A 21316-nucleotide genomic window follows, 5' to 3' on the forward strand; every position below is an offset into this window, starting at 1 on the left:
TTTCGTATAGTATTACTCGAACTCGGACTGACTTGGTAACAAAATGAAATGATTCGACTTGATAAAGAATTATTTGGTTACAAACAATGGACGGAACAAACTAATTGCGCGTCATGGGAATATAGTAATAATTCAGAAAATAGTTTGGACCTCTTTATCCATGTTATTAGCGCCACTTAATAGTGACGAGTAACGTACTGGCACGCTCCACCGCTGTATCACCAATGGATTGTTCGACGATTGGACATTTGTGTTACAATGACACGTTGATTATTATATTTATGTGATTATTGCTCTGTTCCAACATTCGAAGGAAAATCTTGCATCAATGTGAATAAGGCAACGGCATGATCAGTAGCCTATTTATCAGGAGTATATACTTAAAAACCTTTATGGGACTATACTGCTCAAATGCTGTGATATAGATAAATCATTGTTAATTCTAAGATATACTAGCTATAGTTGCGGCACGCCAATTGTCCGCTAGCTGCATAATCATAGCGCGACATTTTTTTATGATGACAAGATGCTTTAGTCCTCTAGCATGGTTTCTATAGCTCATATTTTTTACAAAGTATACTCATTCTCTACCAAGTATACACCAATTTTTTCAAATACTCAAAAATGTGATATTTTTCGTGCCAGGTGTAAAATGTTATAATGTTAAATCAAATTTTCGCGATGCGCGTGGAATGTCAGCCTGCCGGGTGGGATCACTTTCCGTCGGTCAATTCCATCCCGTCAAATAAGGCCTACTTGGAAAAAAGACTGAATACCGCTATTTTATTTGATGCGGCGTCTTCAAGATTAGGGAAATTGGCCCGCGAGCACGTATGAGTTTGAGACCTCTGCAATAGATGAAATACCAATGGTGAGGTTATTTCACTATTCTTCGAAATTACAATGAAATGCTGGTCTTGGGCGTCTGAGTCTCAAATAATATGACTTCGTTCGAGTCATGCGCAACGACTCGAGACCAAGTCGAGTCAACACACAGATTGACTCGAGTCGAGTCGAGTCATCACGAAATCGTGACTCCAGTCGGTCTCGAATCTAGCAATGACTCGAGTCATTACAACCCTGGTGCATATACGTAGGCTACTTGGCAATGCATGCAACGCACGCTTCATGAAGTTACCTCCAATAGCAAGCATATTTTTAAAAGTAAAAATCGGCGTGATTTCCTTACGCCACTGGAAGATAACATATTCACACAAATTGAAACACCTGCAAACTTGCGAACACCGTGCATTGATGCTTCAGAATGCATAAGCATGTATTAATCGTCCGTATACGACTGGTAAATACAGTGAATTTAATAGTAGCCTACGATTACACTGAAATAATATTATACGGCCGGCAACACTTTTTGATGCTAAAATGAGGGTTGTTATACATGCTGGGAAGTTGAGAACCATGAATACCGCAAACAACTTCAGCACAATCGGAAAAGCTAAAAGAGAAAAGCTTGACTCAACTTCTGCATCGATGTAATAAATTCATTTCATTATTGCTTTTATTAGTTACATTATATTATAGAATGTAATAAGTGATCAGACATTCACTTATAATTATTGACACATTTATTCTGATTTCCAGGTAAAAGGGTTGCTTTTTCACGGGTATGCACTTTTTACATCGAAAATTTGGAGAGATTTAGGGACAAGCATAAGAAATTGTAATGTCTCTACCATCTATTTTATGAGCCATTTCGAGACTGTACCTAATTTGGAAGCCCTGCAAAATGGCCATGGCGCCTTAGCGGTGTGTAAAATTTCTTGCGTGCGGAATATATATTTTGAAATATTATACATTTTGTGGTACTTAGGCAAGAAGATTCACGGTCGCATCCAATTTACCGAGACCGTCGTATCAAATTGAACTCTCGATACACGATTCAACAAATGAAACGAGTATGCCGGACGCTGTGAGCGGAAATCGGGTAATCATAATCGGTTATTTGGCATGCATGATCATAATCGATTGCTTAGTGTGTGTGTGTGTGTGTGTGGGTGTGGGTGTGTGTGAGAGAGAGAGAGCGAAAATAAGCTATTTGCCTGTGCTCAACATCACTATTCCTCACCAGCGAAGGAAATCAGCTGATATGAATAGGTGAATGGGCATATTACCTTGACGTGCAGTGGTCCAGACACTGCCAAGATCGAGACGCTCAGAGAATGGGGCTTAGGGCGTCCCCGGTATGCCAAGCATTAGAAAGAAATAGTCTTGCAGCTAGTAAGGTCTCTCGTTACTCCCGATATCGCTTGCATGGTCGCTGAAATGCGATGTCGGGTATCATGCTCAGCTCAGAGTCCGAAATATATTAAATTTCATGATCATGATTTTTGTTATTTTATTTGTACTTATTTATTAAAATGTCACTTCTTTTGTGCTAACTATATGCCCATCACCCATGTTTGAGAGCACAGCGTTTTACCAACGTAAATATCTATTAGGTGTATGGTCTACTGTGGGCAGATTTTGTCTCGACAATGCATTTTTGCGGCCGCAGCCTTTACGAAATTTGAAAAGCGGCCCGTGATCCGTTTGAAGTTGGTGTCATTTGATGTAGATTGTCGGCTATATAACAGGGGTGGGCAGACATGCTTCATGCACGAGCCCCATATTAAAAATCTTAGCTTAGAAAGAGCCATAACACAAAAATTCATTCCGTAGGAATTTATGACGTCACAATGAAATGTAGGGATAGAATGAAGTTTATTATTGTGGGTTGAAACGATACGCCTCCACGGGGCTGCAAGGTCTTTGAAATCAGGCTGGTATGGTGCCTAAGCAGTGCGGAGCAGCTCGTTCAAGTGCTGATGAGAATTTAGGCACTGTAATCTCAACGACATTTGATTGGCCAAATCATGCAGTTATTGCTAGCCTCTTCACCAGTGGTCGGAAACCTTTTTTGTCGGAAGAGCCATATTGGCCCTATTTTTTCCACTTTAACTCCCAAATAGCCATAGATGTCAATCAGCTGTTACGTCACACTTGAAAATTCATTACGTCATGGTAGCACTAATTTGAACTCACTTTACACGGGATTCGTCGTGTGCGCCACATTTTCTCTGTAAAAACTCGTACTGGGTACTAATCATGCTGGTTGCCTTACTTGAGCATGCGAAACTTGAGTTACGAGAACGTAGGTTTGTCGTGATGTTCCTTTTAAATGCGAGAACCCATGATCACTTGCTTAGGTGAAGCCAAACATAGTCATTGCAGCAATTTATATAGGCCTACCCACGCTAAGCTGTTAGCGAAAATTTTGAAGCCTTCAGTTATTATTGGTATTTTCTATTGATGTTCATGAATGACTATATTTTGAACATGCTTCTCCCGAATTCACAAAATTTGCATTTTATTGTTCGAAACTAAATCACGAAACGAGAGGGGAGGGACAGACGGGCCAGACCTCACAATTGACAACGCAGTTCATCGCAAATAGTTTAGAATTTATTATAACTGATATTAATCCAATGTAACTGTCGCACTGATTCCAAAAATCTAAATACTGCTTCTCTACTTCTCAATTGACTAAGTATTCGGCAGCAACATACAACGTTGCGCCACATGCACGCCTATTTTATCGCCGGTAGAGCTATACTTGCCAATCAAGAACGTGGATAGCCATGGCGTTGTTTGTAATTCCAGTTTGTAACGTTTGTAACGGCAGTTCATTTCGTGCAGTAGGAAGAAAGGAAGGAGGAAGACAATGTGTATTTTAAAAAAACTCGTTGCCATATTGTTGTCGCCATGTCTGCTATTCTCTTTGATCAATCAACGTATCGCGCAATCCAAGATTTCCAGTCGGGTAGCTCCCGTTTTCCCAATGTTAGGTCACACTCGACTGAATCTATCTGTTTGGTTAATCGCAGCGCAACAATATGATCAATTTGCCGTAAGTTAGATGGCATATCAAATTTATAGATACTCGACGTTGTCAACGAAATTACTACCCTGCGCCCAGGTACACAACCACGTGGTACCTATATGGTATTTAGGTGGATGGATGGATTGGCAAAATTGATGGGTCTCATATCATGGGTCGTATCGCGCCACCCAAGATTTCCATTCGGGTAGCAGGATAGGCTACATCGATTTTAGAGTGATCTTGGTCGCCGGAGCGACAGAAACTGAAATTTGAGGATTTTGAAGAGTTCGAGACCCTACACCTGAAGACGGCATTGCCTATACCTCTCAAAGACATGTTGATACTGCCACGCCAATAATTATTTTGGTCGTGATGAAAATTTACTAAATAGTCGTTGCAATATCGATCAAATCATTACAAAAACAAACATTTGGCGAAGAGCCATATCTTATACCCAAAAGAGCCATATATGGCTCGCAAGCCATAGGTTCCCGATCGACGTATTCACCATTGCTGGCGCGAAAATGATTGTGACCTGCACTGGCGTATTTAATTATCAGGTTAATGGTTGAACACAATGATTTGCCATTGATTGATGGCCAGGCTCGATTCGAGAGCTCAATTGGAAATTTCTAACACTTAGTGCCACTTTCTTCCAACTTTCATCCGGTCCACGAAGCAATTGTGAGTAGATTGGTAAATGTTTGTATTATCAAGCACATTTGTAGCAAATGTTGATTTTTTTAGTAGGAAATACTTCTATCAAACAATTCCGCAAGACATAAAATGTCGAGCGTATTCATATCCAACATATAGCCTTCCGAGATTGGTATTGTAGTCTCGCTCTACTCACTATCAGGAAAAAGTCGGCGACATTGACACCCAATTCCGAGAACGCAAAAATTGCACACTCAATTTCTAGTTTTATGGAAAAAATACCGAAAAGTAGTTTTCTATAGCAACAAAACGCCAGTGCAAAACCGTTGTATACAGGTGAAATGAAGAATATTATATATCAAATATCCCTGATTGCAGTGCTGTATTACTTGTGACTCAAAAGTTGCCGGCTTCCAGAGAAACCTGTATCGCGATTTCACGATAGCTATATGAACCAAATTCCAACCTCCACGTTTAAAGATATTCTTGTATTCCCAACAACGCATACGCATTGAAATATGGTAACTTCGCCGTTACATTCACTGTTTTAGTAGTTTGTTACTGTATTGCACCGGTCAATCATCATATTTTTTCAATTCCGTTGTTTGCGAATAAATATTGTTAATAATATTTGCACAATACAGTGGCGCCAATCGCCTTTTTCAAGCTATATGCGCCATGACACGAATTTTTTAAGAGCATTGGTTCTTTATTTGGGAAATATTACGGACGAATTTCATGCTCAGTCATACTCAGTCCATCGCCACGCACTCTCGCTCCCGTGCGTCCATGTCGTGGTCCTTGTTGCCGACTAGTAGCGCGGCCCAATTTCAGTCTGGGCTTTTTGATGTACTGCCTTAGTAGTGAGGTCAACGATGAGGAGCCAAGCGAAACCTCCCTCACGTAAAAGGTTGTCAGAACCGGGATTCGAACCCATTTCCATTGGTGTCGTGACTCAGTGCGTAACCAACTACACCACTCTCTTTCCCGAATAACGCTGTTGTTATGAATAGAATTGGTGTGGTTCATCATCGAATAAAGTGTTTTATAATAAAGTTTTCAAGTCAAAATCAATGCCATGGATTTTGAGGTCACAGTATGGAATCACATGACTGATGCGACCGTGAGCGACCTGAAGGATTGAAATCGGCCAGCGATGATTGTTGAGTTTGAAACCCCTGGTGTAGATGGTAGAGTATATAGGCCTACATTACCGGACAAATGCAGAAGAAGAAATAAGAAATATATTAATGTCACATGAACAAAGAATAATGGCTGGCACTTGTTGACATTGATAACAGTGTTAGATTTTATATGATTAAAAAAGATAGATACCTAAAAAGAATTGCTTCTAATACGGGTTGGAATGGAGTTCCGTATCAGCGGAAATGGTGAAAATGATGATTACACACTCTTTTTCGTTTTTATAGCAGAACACGACATGAGGTAAATCACATATATGATCCGCGCTGCTCATTACCACATCAGAAACATTAAACTGGTTATTCACAGTTTCCACCTACAGCATAGTATGTAAAGTAGAGTAGGTCACTACAGTCATCGTTGTTACTAACGTAGGAACAACTGCATAAATTTATACTCGCGCATAGGTTTTGTTTAGATTTCTGAATGAGTAGAAAAGATATTGTTCAAGGATTATACAGCCTAAATAAAAAAACGGAAACTCGCAAGTAGAGTAATCGAAAATCATCACTAGTTGAGTAAGTAGTACATATATTCGCAATATACTTCAGTGACACCTCTTTTATATGGTCGGCGCGGTAGGTATTTGATGGGCCAGTATTACAGAGAAAAGCACAAGTATAGGCCTATGCCATGTTTCGATTTAACAACAAATACCACTAGCTCGTAGACGGAAAGGACATATATTACTATCTATAGACGACATACACTTACACGTATTGCATTTGTTTATTTATGAGGCTTGATTGGAACATTGTCGCTAGTTCAATAGCATGCAAATGTAAGAAATGACCCCTCTGCCCCGATTACATAATTGAAAATAATACACCACTCCAATAAAACATGGCGACTGAGATATCAAATCGTTCGAGCTTGAAAGGTGTCGTTCCGAATCGTATGTAACCGTGATTTACTTTGGTGTTACCATATGGTCCTCTTTTAAAAGGAATTGTCCTCTTTTTTTCAAAATTGTAAGTGTCATCGAAAGTCGCTTAGATGTCCTTTTTAGAGAATTTGCCCCCTTTTTCCCGAAAAAGTGTTCAAGTGCGTACAAAACTGAACTCCGATGTTGCGAACTCCAGAGTTGGCAAGACAATAAACGAAATATAATGCTCGACGAGTAGTTTGGGAGCAGAGATGGGAAAGATGACTTTTTTAAATCAACGGTTCTGAATATATCGGGAGTTTATTCAGAAAGATGACCCTTTTTAGTCAACACCACAGAAGTATCGTAAAAAATGTGTAATTCGGAAGTTTGAAAAATGTGATGACTTTTTTTTTGATACTCGTTCAAGTTTTATAAATAATTGTAAATAATGCACAAGCATTCATAGTACCCATCCAATTCCGTAACTTGATGTATCGGCAATCGACTCTGTATTGGTTATACGGTGTCGTATATTGGTGTGTTTTAGATAGGATCACTTTTTTTCCATTATTTGCGGAAGTCTAGATCAGTGGTTCCCAAAGTCGGCGAAATCGCCCCCCCCCCCAAGGGGCGATTTGGTGGTCTAGGGGGGGCGAAAATAACGAAGGGGCGATAGGGGGCGAAAACGGACGAAGGGGCGATAGAGGGGATGCCGCGGTAAAACGGCTATATGGAGTCAGGACCATAACTGCCGCACCCCAAACCAACCAATTGGGGGGGGGGGAACTCGAAGGGGTTCAAAATTATTTCGTGAATTACCATAAATTATAGAGTAATTTTTTAGAAATTCATACAACTTTTTGAATTTTTTGGGGGGCTGTGCGCGATTTCGTATTGTCACATATCTTGATTTTATGAGTCCCCGTCTCCCAACATAAATACGCATGATTTATGGAAATGAAGACTCCGGCGTCGGCCATTACTGCGTCACGCCACACCAATACATATGAAGCTAGGCCATGCAACATACGACTCCGAGAAGTATGCCAGAACGATCAGCAGCCAGAAGACCTTGGCCGAAAAGGAATGCCCTTGTGCTGACCGAAAACTTCGATATACATGTATGTTTAATTGTTCTGGCGTCGAACGTTCCTGTCCTGGCGATCTGAATCTTACGGGACAAATATCATCCACCAGAGAAAAATTATTTGCCAGTTAAGAAATACCAATTTCTAATCATGTACGTGTTTTAGTTTGGTACGTTCTGGCGATTTCCCTATATTTTGACATAGCAGATATAGGAGGCCACGAAAAAGCATCATGCAACGAAGTCAACATAACAACAGTTCCGCCCGAAGATGTTTAATTATTATTTAGGGGTCCTACCTTTTTCAACACACCACACTCAGCTCTACCGGTAAATCTGAAGACGTGAGCGGAGAAAGGATAATGTATTGATAGCGCGTTTAGGCGAAATACGGTGACTAACCAAACAGTACATGAAATAAGGTATAGCTAATATAAAGCGACAAAAAGCCCACTGGCTGAGGGGGTGTCTGGGATTTGGGTTATCACCCTATATGGGCCAAAGACCATCGTTTTGGGGCCGAGGAAGAGCTGTTACGGTCCTGATTGGAGTCACGTTGAAGAAATTACTTTTTTTTAGTCAACTCACGTAAATTAGGCGGTAAAAGTGTAATTTCGAAGTCAAGCCGAAAAGTTGACCTTTTTTATTAGTCAACTCGCCGGTGGTCCCAGTTTGTATGCCCATTTTTCGGTTCCCAATATTTGAGGGGCAATGATCGGCGTTGAGCTTCAAATGAGGGCGATGAGTCGAGAAAGGTTGGGAACCACGACTCTAGATGGAAGACATATTTTATTCGAAATCACACAGAAAATCTTCTAGTCTACAAGCGACTTTTCTGATTGAAATGAAGCATATATTTCTAAAAAGTTATGATTGTTGTTTAATTTGACCATTTCTATTATTCTTTTCTAAATATACAGATGCATATCACAGTGTGAATTGTTTTGTTAGTATCAGTAATCGATTTTCAGAAAAAGTCTTTGGATGTGGAGGTTGACAGCTTGAAAAGAGGTAAATTAGCGGAGTCTCTTGGAGGCATCATTGCTACATCCGGTTTCGAAGAATTGGTTTTTAGAAATCATAATTCACCAAGTGACGGTACTATAACATCGCTCGGGAAGGGGCTCAATCAATACCAGGTAATTTATAGATATCTCGGCTATCCGATTTAACTTTTCAAGTGTAGTGTTTCTTGGAAGTTGTAGTAGACAAATTGTAATAATTTGACATCGCATATACTGCTCGTTATTCGTTCATTCTCAATGCTAAAAGAAACATGCCCTGGCCCAAAAATGTCCATGTTTGGAGACTAAATAGTAGAGTTATGTGATGTCTGCTGCTCAATTTAGCCAAATTTAATTTGTATCCTTCTGTGCAAATGCAGTTTGACCGACACGGTTCATACATTTCTAGCCAATAAAATTGCATTTAAAATTGTCATCCCACGTAAGTGTGTATGAAGGGTTTGAATGTGCTTGACTCTTTACTAAGGTCTTGTTCACCATGACCGGGTGAGCTATAATACAATCAGTTAGGCAAATCCGATGACTGGAACAACCATTTGAGGATCCGTTTACATACACGTCATATTGAATGCGACTCTGCTTCGTTCGGTTCCATACTATTACCGAGAGAACGGACATTACCGATAATGGATATTACCGAGAACGGACATTACCGAGAATGGACAATACCGAGAATGCTATTACCGAGAATGGCCATTGCCAAGAATGTAGCTTAATGTAACAGACGATGTCGATATATTTACACCTGAGATCCGATACCGAATGTGGCAACGCCGTGATGCACACACACGACCTGTCCACATGCATAACTTGCCTGCATTACATATATTACATTCTCGGTAATGTCGATTCTCGGTATTGACCGGACACCGCTTCGTTCGACAATGCTATTCATAATTGAGATAATTATCTCTGGTGATGGTATCAAGAAAACGTCAGTAATTTGTTTTGGTTGCTAGAACGCTACACGTTTCGCAAAGACTACTGTCATGGGATTAGTGAAATATTGAAGAAAAAGATGATTACCATGATCAATCGAGATTCGCTATGGTGTTTCATAAGTTGCTGGACAGTCGACTACGTTTAATTCGAACACTTTGGTTCAACTTACATTTTTCATCAACCCAGTTTTGTTCAAATGAGACAGAAAATTTGATTTATGATCATGATCATGCATAAAGTAGGCAAACAATGGAAGAATATTACCGTATTGATGCGTAATATATAAATTGCAGCGTCGAAATACTGCAGCAATTGGCAGCGATGGCGTAAAACAGACAAGAGGAATTTTCGGAATACATTATCAAGTATTTCAGTAATTCTTGAAATACATTGTCAAGTATTGTTGCTAGGGCTGAAGCGATATTTCCCTCCCCATTCTTTTCTACAAGCAGGTCGTAATTCTACCAAAGTAGAAGACACTATATAGACTATAGAGAGTTAGCACGGTCTCACATGAGCTCGTTGTAGATTGTTACTTCGTGGATCGTCATTGTTCCAATAATAATCACTGATTTTGTTTTCAAACAAACGAAGTACTGTTCTCGTGCTATATCCTAACGATATGAATGGCGACGCTGTGTGCGAATTAGGCGAGAAATTGTTCAAATAAATGGTAATTATTAACGTGCAATTTTGACTTTTCTCCGTTCTCATCTCTGACACTTGGGCCGAATGCAGAAAATGTCCGGGTTATCCGGTGTCCTAATTGAGTGTGCTCGACTGCAAGTTACAATTTGGGTCATGTCATAACGAGTGAATACAAGCAGTTTTTTGTTTTGTTTTATTGGCATACAATTGGCGCCTTTAACAACTCGGGCCATACGCTTGCCTGGCGTCCTTTTTTCTGGTCCTTTTGCTGCCATCTTCCAAGAGGAGTTCGGCTATCTTTTCCGCTCGGCTTATCAAGTCGCTGTATTCACAGCGGGATCGGCGATGAGAAATCAGATAAATCTCCATCACATAACAACCTCACAGAGTTGAGACTCGAACCAGTAACCATTGGTGTCCTGACTGCAGTATTTAACAAACTGTGTCACTCGCCGTTAATTTCTACCAAGTTACAATAAGAAATCATTCTTTGGATGCGACAACTATGTCCATGCACAGTAAATGACAAATGCCTCGAAAAACAGTTTTGTGACTGTTGCCTATCAGATTTCGATTACAAAACACCAAATCAATTTAATTCACAGACTGTCACACTGCTATATATATAAATTGAGCGCTTCTGACTAGAAATGAATTCCGGTCTCGTCTATGATGCAGTTTGGTATCTCAAACAGAACACCGGCATAACAGATGAAAGCATATAAAACGACACATTAATACAAGTGAGAATGCCTTTTTCGTTATGAAACTACAAAAACTCAACGGAATGGGCTGTTTATGTTTTGATAGTGAGCGGTCTATCACTGTCACCGTTTCGTGTACTAACTGGTTCGTTCTGTTGATTCAGATCAAACGATTGGCTGTTGCTACCACTTCCATCCAGGTGTTATTGGATTTAGTTTCAACTATCCATGCGGAGAATATCTACGTGCAAGAATGGGGTGGTATTCCTTTTGTGATAAGATTTTGTGTGGCTCGACAAATAAAAGTCTTGTCTAAAGAGAACTGGCACAGGAGATTCACTATTCCTTGAATCCAATCGAATTCCGAACGATTTATATTGACTTCACCGAACGTACGTACATGATCCAAGGTATTAACCTCTTATCAATTCCGAAATCCAAGTGGATGTGCATGTGCAGATATTCTGTATCACTTTTCCTGATAGACTAACGCAGTGGTTCCCAACCTTTGTCATCTCGTGCCTAAATTTGGCCTAAATTTAAGCCAAAATTCTCCCCTTATAAGAAACCTGCCCGAGGAGTAAAAAAGGTCATTTTTACCATGCAAACAACTCTTGAACGAGAGAATAAGACGGGTGGCACCGAGTGGTTGTTTTTCTCGCAGGCTGTAACAACACTTTGTAGACCTCCAAAATCAACGGTCTTGGTCCCAATCAAACAAATTCTGGATGCCTTAACTCAACAGATCCCACACTTGGACTTGTGTTTTCGTCTTACCATGCACCAATCGCTAATATAACTGCTGTGAAAAATCTTTATGCAGAAATTTACTGGTCTAGCGATTTTTTTCTTTCTAAAGTTTGCGTATGCATTTGGCCAATAATATTGGTATTTTCATATATAGCAAGGTTGACCAGACTCGAGTCACCATTTTCTGATGACTCGACTTGACTCGAGTCATTTTCTCAAAACACGGAAACGACTCGACTCGAGACAATTTGAGTATTGACTCAAGTTGGATTCAAGTCATTGTGCATAACTTGAACAAAGCCATAGGAATCGAGACTATAAGACAGCAAGTCCGACATTTCATTGTAATTTCGAAGAACAGTAAAGTGACCACCCTATTGGAATTTCTTCTATAGGTCCCAGTACTTGAAAATGCGACATGAAACTGCTCAAGTGAGGAAAATTAGTATATTATAAATCCAAATCATTCAATATCACTAAACGGAACAATCAACACAATGGCTTGGAATCGCACTCGAGTCATAATACCATGACTCGGACTCGACCCTCTGCTCGGTGACTTGGAGTCGGACTTGACTCAATGGTGAATTGAAAATGACTCGACTTGACTCGAGTAAAAACTATAAAGGTGAGATTGACTTGTGACTCGGATCCTCGTGACTTGGTTACAGCTCTGAGATATAACATAGACGTGATCAGTATTCCTGTCGGAGCTCATTAAAATTCAGGACATCCATTACGTCTCGGCACCATCGCGCCAAGTTTGACATGTCTTTTATCGATCTGACAGCTGTTCACTAAAAATAAAGCAAGGCTAGCTATCTCTTTAACTGGAATCGATGACGTTGGAATATGTTGACTTGAAAATATAAGATAAATACTTTCATTAGAGGCCTTGTTGTAATAGATTCGGCATGGCATTTGCTAGCTTAGGTTATATTTGATTGAGAAGCCGTCGCTGGTCTACAAAATTGTCTTGCGAACTGCAGCACATCTGAACTAGTCTCATTTTTTTAAAGGGAGGAGTTTGTATGTGAAAAAGAGATTTCAAGTAGCATTTGTACATACGTTCAGCAAACAACAGCCATAAGGAGCATATACGTTCGAATATAACTGGTTGACTACATGATAGTTCGAATATGAGCAATTTGGGAAATCCGTTACAATTCCGAAATGGAATTCCTCCTAAAAAATCGCAAAATTCCCCCTAAGGGGGGAATTCCTCTCCGGTTGGGAACCACTGGACTAACATGTTTCTAGGCCTATATAACGGTGGTATACGTGTTTACACTCCTTGCAATAACAGACTTTGATTCAACTCAACGATCAAATGCTACTGGTAATGTCAATAAAATTGCAGAACTTTAATATTGCTTAAGTAATCTAACTAATCGGAATGTATGTATTGATATATGTATATGATGTTCCTATTACCATAGCTGTATTTTCCATTACATCCGTACGACATCAAAATGTGAAAATGATTATGATTACATATGTAGATGTACCAATACTTTGTATGTCAAACATTGTCGGTGCTTTGGGAAGGAACTCAAAAATAGGATTTCATTGTACAACTCACAAAATGTGTAATATATGAAGCGATTATACGATACCCGGTAGTTGAGTGCGATTAGCTATTATGACTTTTTTGCCGGATGATAGTAACTGACGATAGAATTCCATGTATTTCAGTGATTTTCCGTATCCTTATCGCCCTAATACCTAATATCGTGATTTGATGACCAGCCATTAGGGATGGTGTGAACGTGAGGTTCACGTTCGCGTTCTGTGTGTGAACCTCGGAAATTTAGAGGTTCACGTTCACAAACGAACCTTGGTAGGTTCTGCACTGTGAACCTTTTTCGTATCTTACAAGTTTCACTTCATTATAACATCTTTGGTTGAAATTTATTGCATTTCAATTGCAGGCCGCACTCTATGCATGGCGTTAGCAGCATAAAAATCCACATTACCCCTGACGAGTATCATCCGAAAATATTCGGGTTCATTTCAATATGAATATGCTATTTAATTGTATATTGAAGTTCTGTACCTCGAAGAAGCTCTTAAAAATCCACACTAAACAGGCAGGCACCTTGAGAAGCTCAAACATTATACTTGTTTTGTTACTAAAGTTAGCTCGAAATATCTAGATTTCTGTTTGTGAATCTTTAATGACTCTCTGCTGTGGCCTTGACCTGAAATCACACAACAGCATGGGCGAAACACACTATATGTAGGTAGCCAGCGAATGATACTTATTGAACTAATCAATGAAGTTGATGTCGTTGTCGGATGTAAAAAATCTTGATTTCATATGTTTATTGTATCATAAAATCCAAATCCGTGCGATTGGAGTGTTGGCTACTGCTGCATAACGTGTTAAGGGTTAATCATATAGGTAGAAAGCACAGACAACCGTTTTACACTCTGCTACACATAAACGTAGCAATAATCAGACGACGACTACATTGTCTGGTTAAGGCACAATCTTATATTCCCTTGCAAGTCCTCGTCGAAATTGTTAGATAAGCGACGGAAGGTATTGATTTTATGGAAGCGTTATATCATTTGATTGTCCCCGATGATACATTTGGCGACGTTTAAAACGTCAATATGTACTTCAGCATTATGGCATTATGTGACCCGAGTCGTCGCTAGATATTGTGTTCATTAATATAGAGGCTATCACTTCACTGAAGTGTAGGGTTGGAATTAGCAATATCACGTCACGTGACGTCACGAGGTTCATGTTCGCGTTGACACAGAACCTTTCACAAAGATTCGCGTTCACACGAACCTGAACCTTTCGGTGGTTCACACCATCACTACCAGCCATATAGTGTGCGCGTCTATGAGTAGGGATTTGGGCATTAGTGGTATACCTTATATCTTTTAGCGATTTCAATTAGAATATGCCTCGTACAGTTTTACGTAAGTCAATGAAGATGAAAGTTATTCAGCATCCAAATAAGTAATTTACATGTGCGTCAGTTACAATTCCTAATTTGTGTTATGTAAAATTTTCGGCAAGCAACGTAATGTGACAACGCGATATGGTAGCCAAAGATAAACAGTGTATTTTAAATAGGTCTATTTGATACTGTAATAGAATTCGTTTTACACAGAACACAAAACCCTCTTATATTCTCATTTTTGTGTAGAGTGCTCACTCCTCGTGCTTACACGTGATTAGCCATATATGCCATTGCACGTAAATTATCTAAAGATATGGCAAGATATAGCAAGTAGTAGCAGGCAAGCAGTATCCATCGATACTCTTCAAGTGTCATATATAGGTAACGCGACCCTACCACAGGCGGATCCAGGTCTCTGTCACTTCTAACAAATCATCCGTAGGAGATCCTGCAAAGCGCGAATAAATTAGTTTGGTAGAAAGCAAATTTATACTCCACGCGACCATTATTTTCAGAACTCCTGGCTTATACCCAGGGTCCCTTCACTGGAGTCTAACATATCGGACTGTGCGTATACCGTATATCGCAGGTAGGGCTGTGGAGTCGTGGTCAAAGTCGGTGGAGTCGGAGTTTGGCTCATTTTCGCTTGATTGAGTGAGTCGGAGTCGTGAAAACTTTAATGGCTGGTGTCGGAGTCGGAGTCGTGGGGAAATACTGACTGGAGTCGGAGTCGGAGTTTATGAACATGACCCTGACGTCGACTCTGACTCCCGATTCCAACTTCTCTATCATGAAAACAATTGCTTTCAAAGGATTTTCAATAGAATTTTTATGAACCACCAATCACGGTTTTTAATTACCATGCAGATCAAGTGCGGCCGACCCGTGGTACGCAGGCCAGATTCTAGACCGCGAGAAGGTTCTGTATGACCTCTGCAAGATAATTCCCGAAATTATCTAAAACATCTGGTAAAATGACAAGGCCAGCCAAAATTTGATTAGCCTGACCGCGAAATTTGATGATGACTAAAACATCAGTTCCGACGCATTGACGTATCCAGAGGCCAGCCACATTTATCGCAGATCTTCGTATATGGCCATAATGTAGACTATTCCGCATCAGATTTATTTGAATTAAAATTTTTCACGGCACTTTGCGTGATTTATTGTCACTAGATTGCTTGCATTCAGTATTGGAGCCCCCTCTGAAAATTATAGATACATGTTATTCACAGAATTGAGTCTAACTATATTCTCAATTAGAAGATAACGTGTCGTCCAACATGCGGCTTCGCTTGTGCACTCGCAGCGAGATCGTCGACGACGAAGCATTTGTAGAAAATGGTGAGGCATGTTCACCGAAACCGTAGATATATTGCCCTGTCTAAACGTCGAATAATCCTATACTTGCCAAACAAGCCCACTGGTATACAGAACAGATGTGACTCAAATATATGGTAACATATTTATTGATAGAATTCAGTCATTACCTTTGAAAAAATTTCGCGCTTGGCGCGACCAGGGCATGGCTGCACACTATGGCAGTTCAAAAATAACTTTTTTGCCGGATTCCAGTCATTCACTGCTTAAATTGTCAGGTTACCTTAAAAAATGCTGCACACCAAATTTCTCTCAATTCTAACAATATAGGACTCCGCAGATCCAATTAAAAATTTTGATTTATTAGGGGAAAATTGAAAGAAAAAATTTAATTTTTTTTTGCAAACCGCATCAAATTGTTGAGCTGTCTTCGAAGCCGATGCAAAACAAATTTGACTCAATTTCGACTAGTAGAAGTGGAGTTATGTGAGTTTATCGATGATAATCCTCGGATTATCCTTGATCGTTAGATAATCCCAGAATTATCAAGGAAAAACTCACATAACTCCGCTTCTACTGGTCGGAATTAAGTCAAATTTGTTTTGCATGGTCTTTGAAGACAGCTCAACATTTTAATGTGATTGGCAAAAAATTTTTGAATTAAAAAAAAAAAATTTTCCCCAATAAATTAAAAATTTTAATTGGATCTGCGGAGTCCTATACTTGTTTGAATTGAACCAAATTTGGTGTGTAGCGTTTTTTAGGGTAACCTGACAATTTAATAAGTGAATGGCTGTAATCGAGGGAAAAAGTTATTTTTGAACAGCCCTACTGCACACTGCACAGTTGCATGACATAATTGTTATCAATGTTAGAGCGTTGTAATATATGTATTGTTTGCAATGTTACCTAATTCGGCTCGCTCCTAACGGACGACTAAAAAAGGTTATCAACATTCCAGTTGCCCGCGCCATGGATCTTGAATCTCATGTGTCCCTTTGGCCGAACAAGTTGGCCAACTCTGATATCAATAAAATTAGACATTACTTGCAAATTACAATTAAGTGGCATAGAGGAAGAAAATCGCAATATGTATTTTCGCGATGCAGTCAAAATTATGCATTTTTTGGAATTATACCATGATACTGTGACAGAGCAAATGCATCGGCTCGTTATGTAAAATTGATGTAAATATAACCAAACAATTTTTCCCACTTGAAAAAATTAGAAATATTTGTAGTGTAGCTTAGATGTTTGTGTCGATAAAATGATCAAGAAAGACTGCAAGTCCTGGTCCTTTAATACTTGACTAAGTGCATGTGGACAAGACATATGCTATTTGACAAGGCTATGATATTTGACTAAACTACTTGCTAGATTTCATTTATGAGCAATGTCAATTAGTAGCAAGAGTGTGTGTGCTTGTAATCAGTATAGTATGTAATGAGAAAATTAGTAAGTTCAATCTCTGTAACAGTTGCTGACTCATACACATGCGCAAGAGCTACACTTGTATTTTGTATCTACATTTTATTTATACAGGATTGGATACATGTCACATTTGAATGATCAACACCTAATAGGATATTAAAGAGTCCATGTTATAAAAACTTATAAAACATGAAAAAAGGAATGATATTTATCAAATTATTCCTTCATATTAATTGCATAGCAGATAATTCAAGCCGTGCCACAATGAAACAATTTTGCATGCCCACGTTAATCATATGCTTGCATATGTTTAATGGTCGTATGATAGTCATTCCACCAACAGTGTGGCATATAATTTTCAAAGTAAACTGGTAATACTGTTGGAGTCGGAGTCGAAGTCGGTACATTTGAAGACTCAGGAGGCGGAGTCGGTATGTTGAAAATGTTTGGAATCGAGTCGGAGCCGGAGTCGGTGGTAAAATTTACCGACTCGACAGCCCTGATCGCAGGGGTCGCTGACTTTTTACGCCTGAAGAGCCATATTGACCCTATTAAACCCATTTTAACTTTCAAAGAGCAATACCAGTCAAATTACAAGTCACAATTAAAAATTCATGACGTCTTGGTAGCACTAATTTGAACTCACTCAGGACCGCAACTGTCGCACGGCAAACCCCTGTGAGTTCTGAAGGAAGGAGGGAAGGAAGGACGTAGTTTATTTTTGTCCTTGATGGTTTTGCGGCATACACACCAACTCATGATACACATACACACAGTCTGTGCATATGCATACCATGAGAGCATGATGTGCATATGCCGCTGGACAAGGAAGTGCAGATATAGACTTTACAGCTTTCTAAGTCATGCACCACCCCTCCATGCTATCCCAGTAATGCATGAGCGCCAAGCAGGGAAGCCATGGATACCAGTGTTACTAATCAGGTCTTTGGTCTGACCCGGCCGGAAATCGAACCCACGACCTACCGATCAAGAAGCCGGACGCTTAACCATTTCGCTATCTTGTCGGTCAATTCATGTGACTACCACAAATTTACTTTTTTCGTAGGAAAGCGCCAATGTAACGTCATGTTCAGAAAAAGTCTCCTGCAGCCCATGCCCAACCACCCGGTATTGTCACGAGCCGCCACTGTGTAATATATATGTTGATGATGAGCACGAATGGGCATGAAATTATTTCGAAAATAAATATAAAATACTGCGATTTAATATAATACAATTTTTACTTTTTAATGTGGGTATACCCATACCTACCCGACAAAAATAGGCATCATTTATAAAAATAAAAAAAATACATTTGGGACCTGTTATCATTTCTCCACGATACACTTGCCAATACATTTTAATTTTCGGTCAACATGCTATTTCCTTCAGTGTGAACCAAACAACGCTGAAAATGACATCCGCATGTTTGCCGAAACCATCAACATATATATTACACAGTGGCGGCTCGTGACAATACCGGGTGGTTGGGGTTTTCCAACAACAGAAATCAAAAATACAGGATCAGTGACTTTAGATTTACAACGAAATCAGACAGAATGAAATATACTATTTCGTGATTCGCAGTATTGCGACGGCGCATAAACGTCCCGCATAAACACATCCACCATATTGGCATTTTATATATTTACAGCGTATGTTGTAATTTTGAGGTATACGGCTACGGCATGATGCGTGACATTTTGATTGCTACTTTATATCAGCCTTCTTCAGCATTCGATCAAATCTTTTCACTAATTTTGCGCTTTTCACTTCAGTGGCTTGTACAGCGTCGATGCCAGCTTTTATCAGAGAATTCGGCACAACAGCTGTCCAAGTGCAGTCCAGTCATAAATTTTCCACTTCAGCCACGGTTTCTTGTACACGCCGCATCGAGTTGATTGCATTGCCGATCGACTTGATGTCTAGGTCATTTTCCTCTGATTTTAGTTTCAAAGCGTCTATGATGAAATAGTGAAAGTTATAAAGTTGCATCTCATCTGCAAATTCTAATGTTGAACAGTAAAAGTAGACACATTTCCATATCACACAGAAATTACAACTAGGGCCCAGCTCAACGCTTCGAGTAGTGAAATGATACGTGCTTTTTCCCATTAGTTATATTGTCTGTCAATGGTAATTGTTAATGTCGAATGGTCCTATCATAGCATCCCAGTCATACAAGTAGCCTATAATCCAAAGTTACGTGCGTTAGTGAAAATGACAAAAACGGGAATCACTCGGGTTTTCGATTTAGTAACGTCCTGATATTACAAACAATAAACAGCTAACTATCATGCAGCCATCACAAGTGAGAAAGTCCTTCTATCTAGTCCTCACTTCGAAATAAATCGTAAAAGTCTTTTAACCGCAATGTACAAGGTGAAGTAAAGCTGTAATTCAGGAAGTTTACTGAAAGAGGGTTTTAAAGTTTTGACGTCTTCAAGTTTCAACTTATGTCGATAGGATTTGCATCAATGTTACCAGTGATATCGCAAAACCAGTATTGGCAGTACATGTCAATATCATGGTCAAAGTAGTCAGCGGCGTTACTCAAGTAGAACGTGACGTATCGGTACGAATTTCTGCTCAATTACAAGTTCAAATAACAAGTGAAAGTAATGGATAAGAAATTTGAAAACTAATCGAGTAAGTACTTTTTAAAATAAGCCTTGGTCGAGGGGTCGCATACTTGTGGCGGATAGTACGAGATACCTATCTTTATACCTGCAAGATATATCCGCTCTGCCATTACATAAATTATTGTGGGCGATTAGGGCGATTTTTTTACCTTAAAACGGAAGAGTCTGACCCAATGAATCTAAATTTTGACTTTGTTTTACCTAAAAAAAACTAAATTTTGACCAAACTTTCACCTAACGTATACAAATTTGGACATTTCAAAAAATAGCCCTAGTCATTATATCAGGAGGTCCAGTATTCAATAAAGTTGAATAAAGCCTTGTGATTCGCATATTACACCACGTTTCTGCAATATCGTTCTGTCTCCCGTTTCATACACTATTTCTGATATACGCACACTTCTTTCTATGTCTGTAGAATCTGGATACAGTATTGTGGTATAGTGACACGTTTGATGGTATCAATACCATGAATAATAGGAACAATAGGTTAATGACATTTTTGCATCTACGGATTAGCCTATTAAACATATATATAACTTCCAAACTTTGAATTGAAATGAATAATCAATCTGCCATCATGATTATACGAATTTTGAAAGTACTCACATTTTTGGTACATCCACCAGGCCAACTGCAAATGAAAAATTTCATGAATATAGGATTATGTATGAGAAGCTACGAGTGGACTATAATACCCACTCAAAGCGCACAATAGAACAACTTAACAACTGTCATGGTCATATTGCCGTAATATTGAGTACCTAATAGTCTCAGGGCTATCGTAGGCATACTTACTTGCAAGGTGGTCCGTACACCATATTTGTGGCATTACCACTGACAGTGAAGAACAGCAACAGCACTGAAAGCGACTTCATACTAATGGCAATTGAAGCTTTCGAATCTAAATGTGAAGTCACGCAATTATCACTAAGAAAATAACAAATGATTCTACTTGCAACAATCTTCGCCAACTTTTCAGATTACAATTACAATTATATCCGCTCAGGATATAGAAGGCGTGCCGCAAACCGCGACGCGCAGAAGGGTTTCCTTTTGGCGCTGTAAGATAGCTTTGGTGAATTTGCTCCAATTCCTACTGTGTTAAATGAGAAACTAAAAAGTTAGCTTGCCGAACACTAACTCTAGTTAATGTTTGTATAGTCATGTCACTAGAAATGTGCTTCACCAAACCAAGTAAAGTCTGTCCGTGAACCTAGAAGTATTTCCTATGTTCCGTT

The 21316-nt window shown here is 39.4% G+C and overlaps 2 protein-coding genes across 3 annotated transcripts in view; one reads left to right on the forward strand and one right to left on the reverse strand.

Moving 5' to 3' along the window:
- Positions 1–1205: 1205 nt before the first annotated feature.
- LOC145442148 (uncharacterized) lies at positions 1206–13325 on the forward strand. Its single transcript, XM_080320083.1, has 4 exons — positions 1206–1764; positions 1829–1942; positions 8664–8831; positions 11176–13325. The coding sequence occupies exons 1-4, from the start codon at positions 1702–1704 to the stop codon at positions 11359–11361; spliced, it is 531 nt and encodes a 176-aa protein (XP_080176209.1). The 5' UTR covers positions 1206–1701; the 3' UTR covers positions 11362–13325.
- Positions 13326–18932: 5607 nt separating this feature from the next.
- LOC145442164 (uncharacterized) overlaps positions 18933–21316 on the reverse strand; it is a 135309-nt gene continuing 132925 nt past the window's right edge. For both annotated transcript variants that reach the window (XR_013915968.1, XR_013915966.1), the window contains exon 3: positions 18933–19394. The gene's annotated coding sequence lies outside the window, so the exon portion shown is untranslated. The remainder of the gene's footprint in view (positions 19395–21316) is intronic.

The sequence above is a fragment of the Botryllus schlosseri genome, chromosome 1, assembly GCF_051294905.1.
Source record: "Botryllus schlosseri isolate E-star chromosome 1, Bs_hap1, whole genome shotgun sequence".
In the NCBI taxonomy this organism is placed as follows: domain Eukaryota; kingdom Metazoa; phylum Chordata; class Ascidiacea; order Stolidobranchia; family Styelidae; genus Botryllus; species Botryllus schlosseri.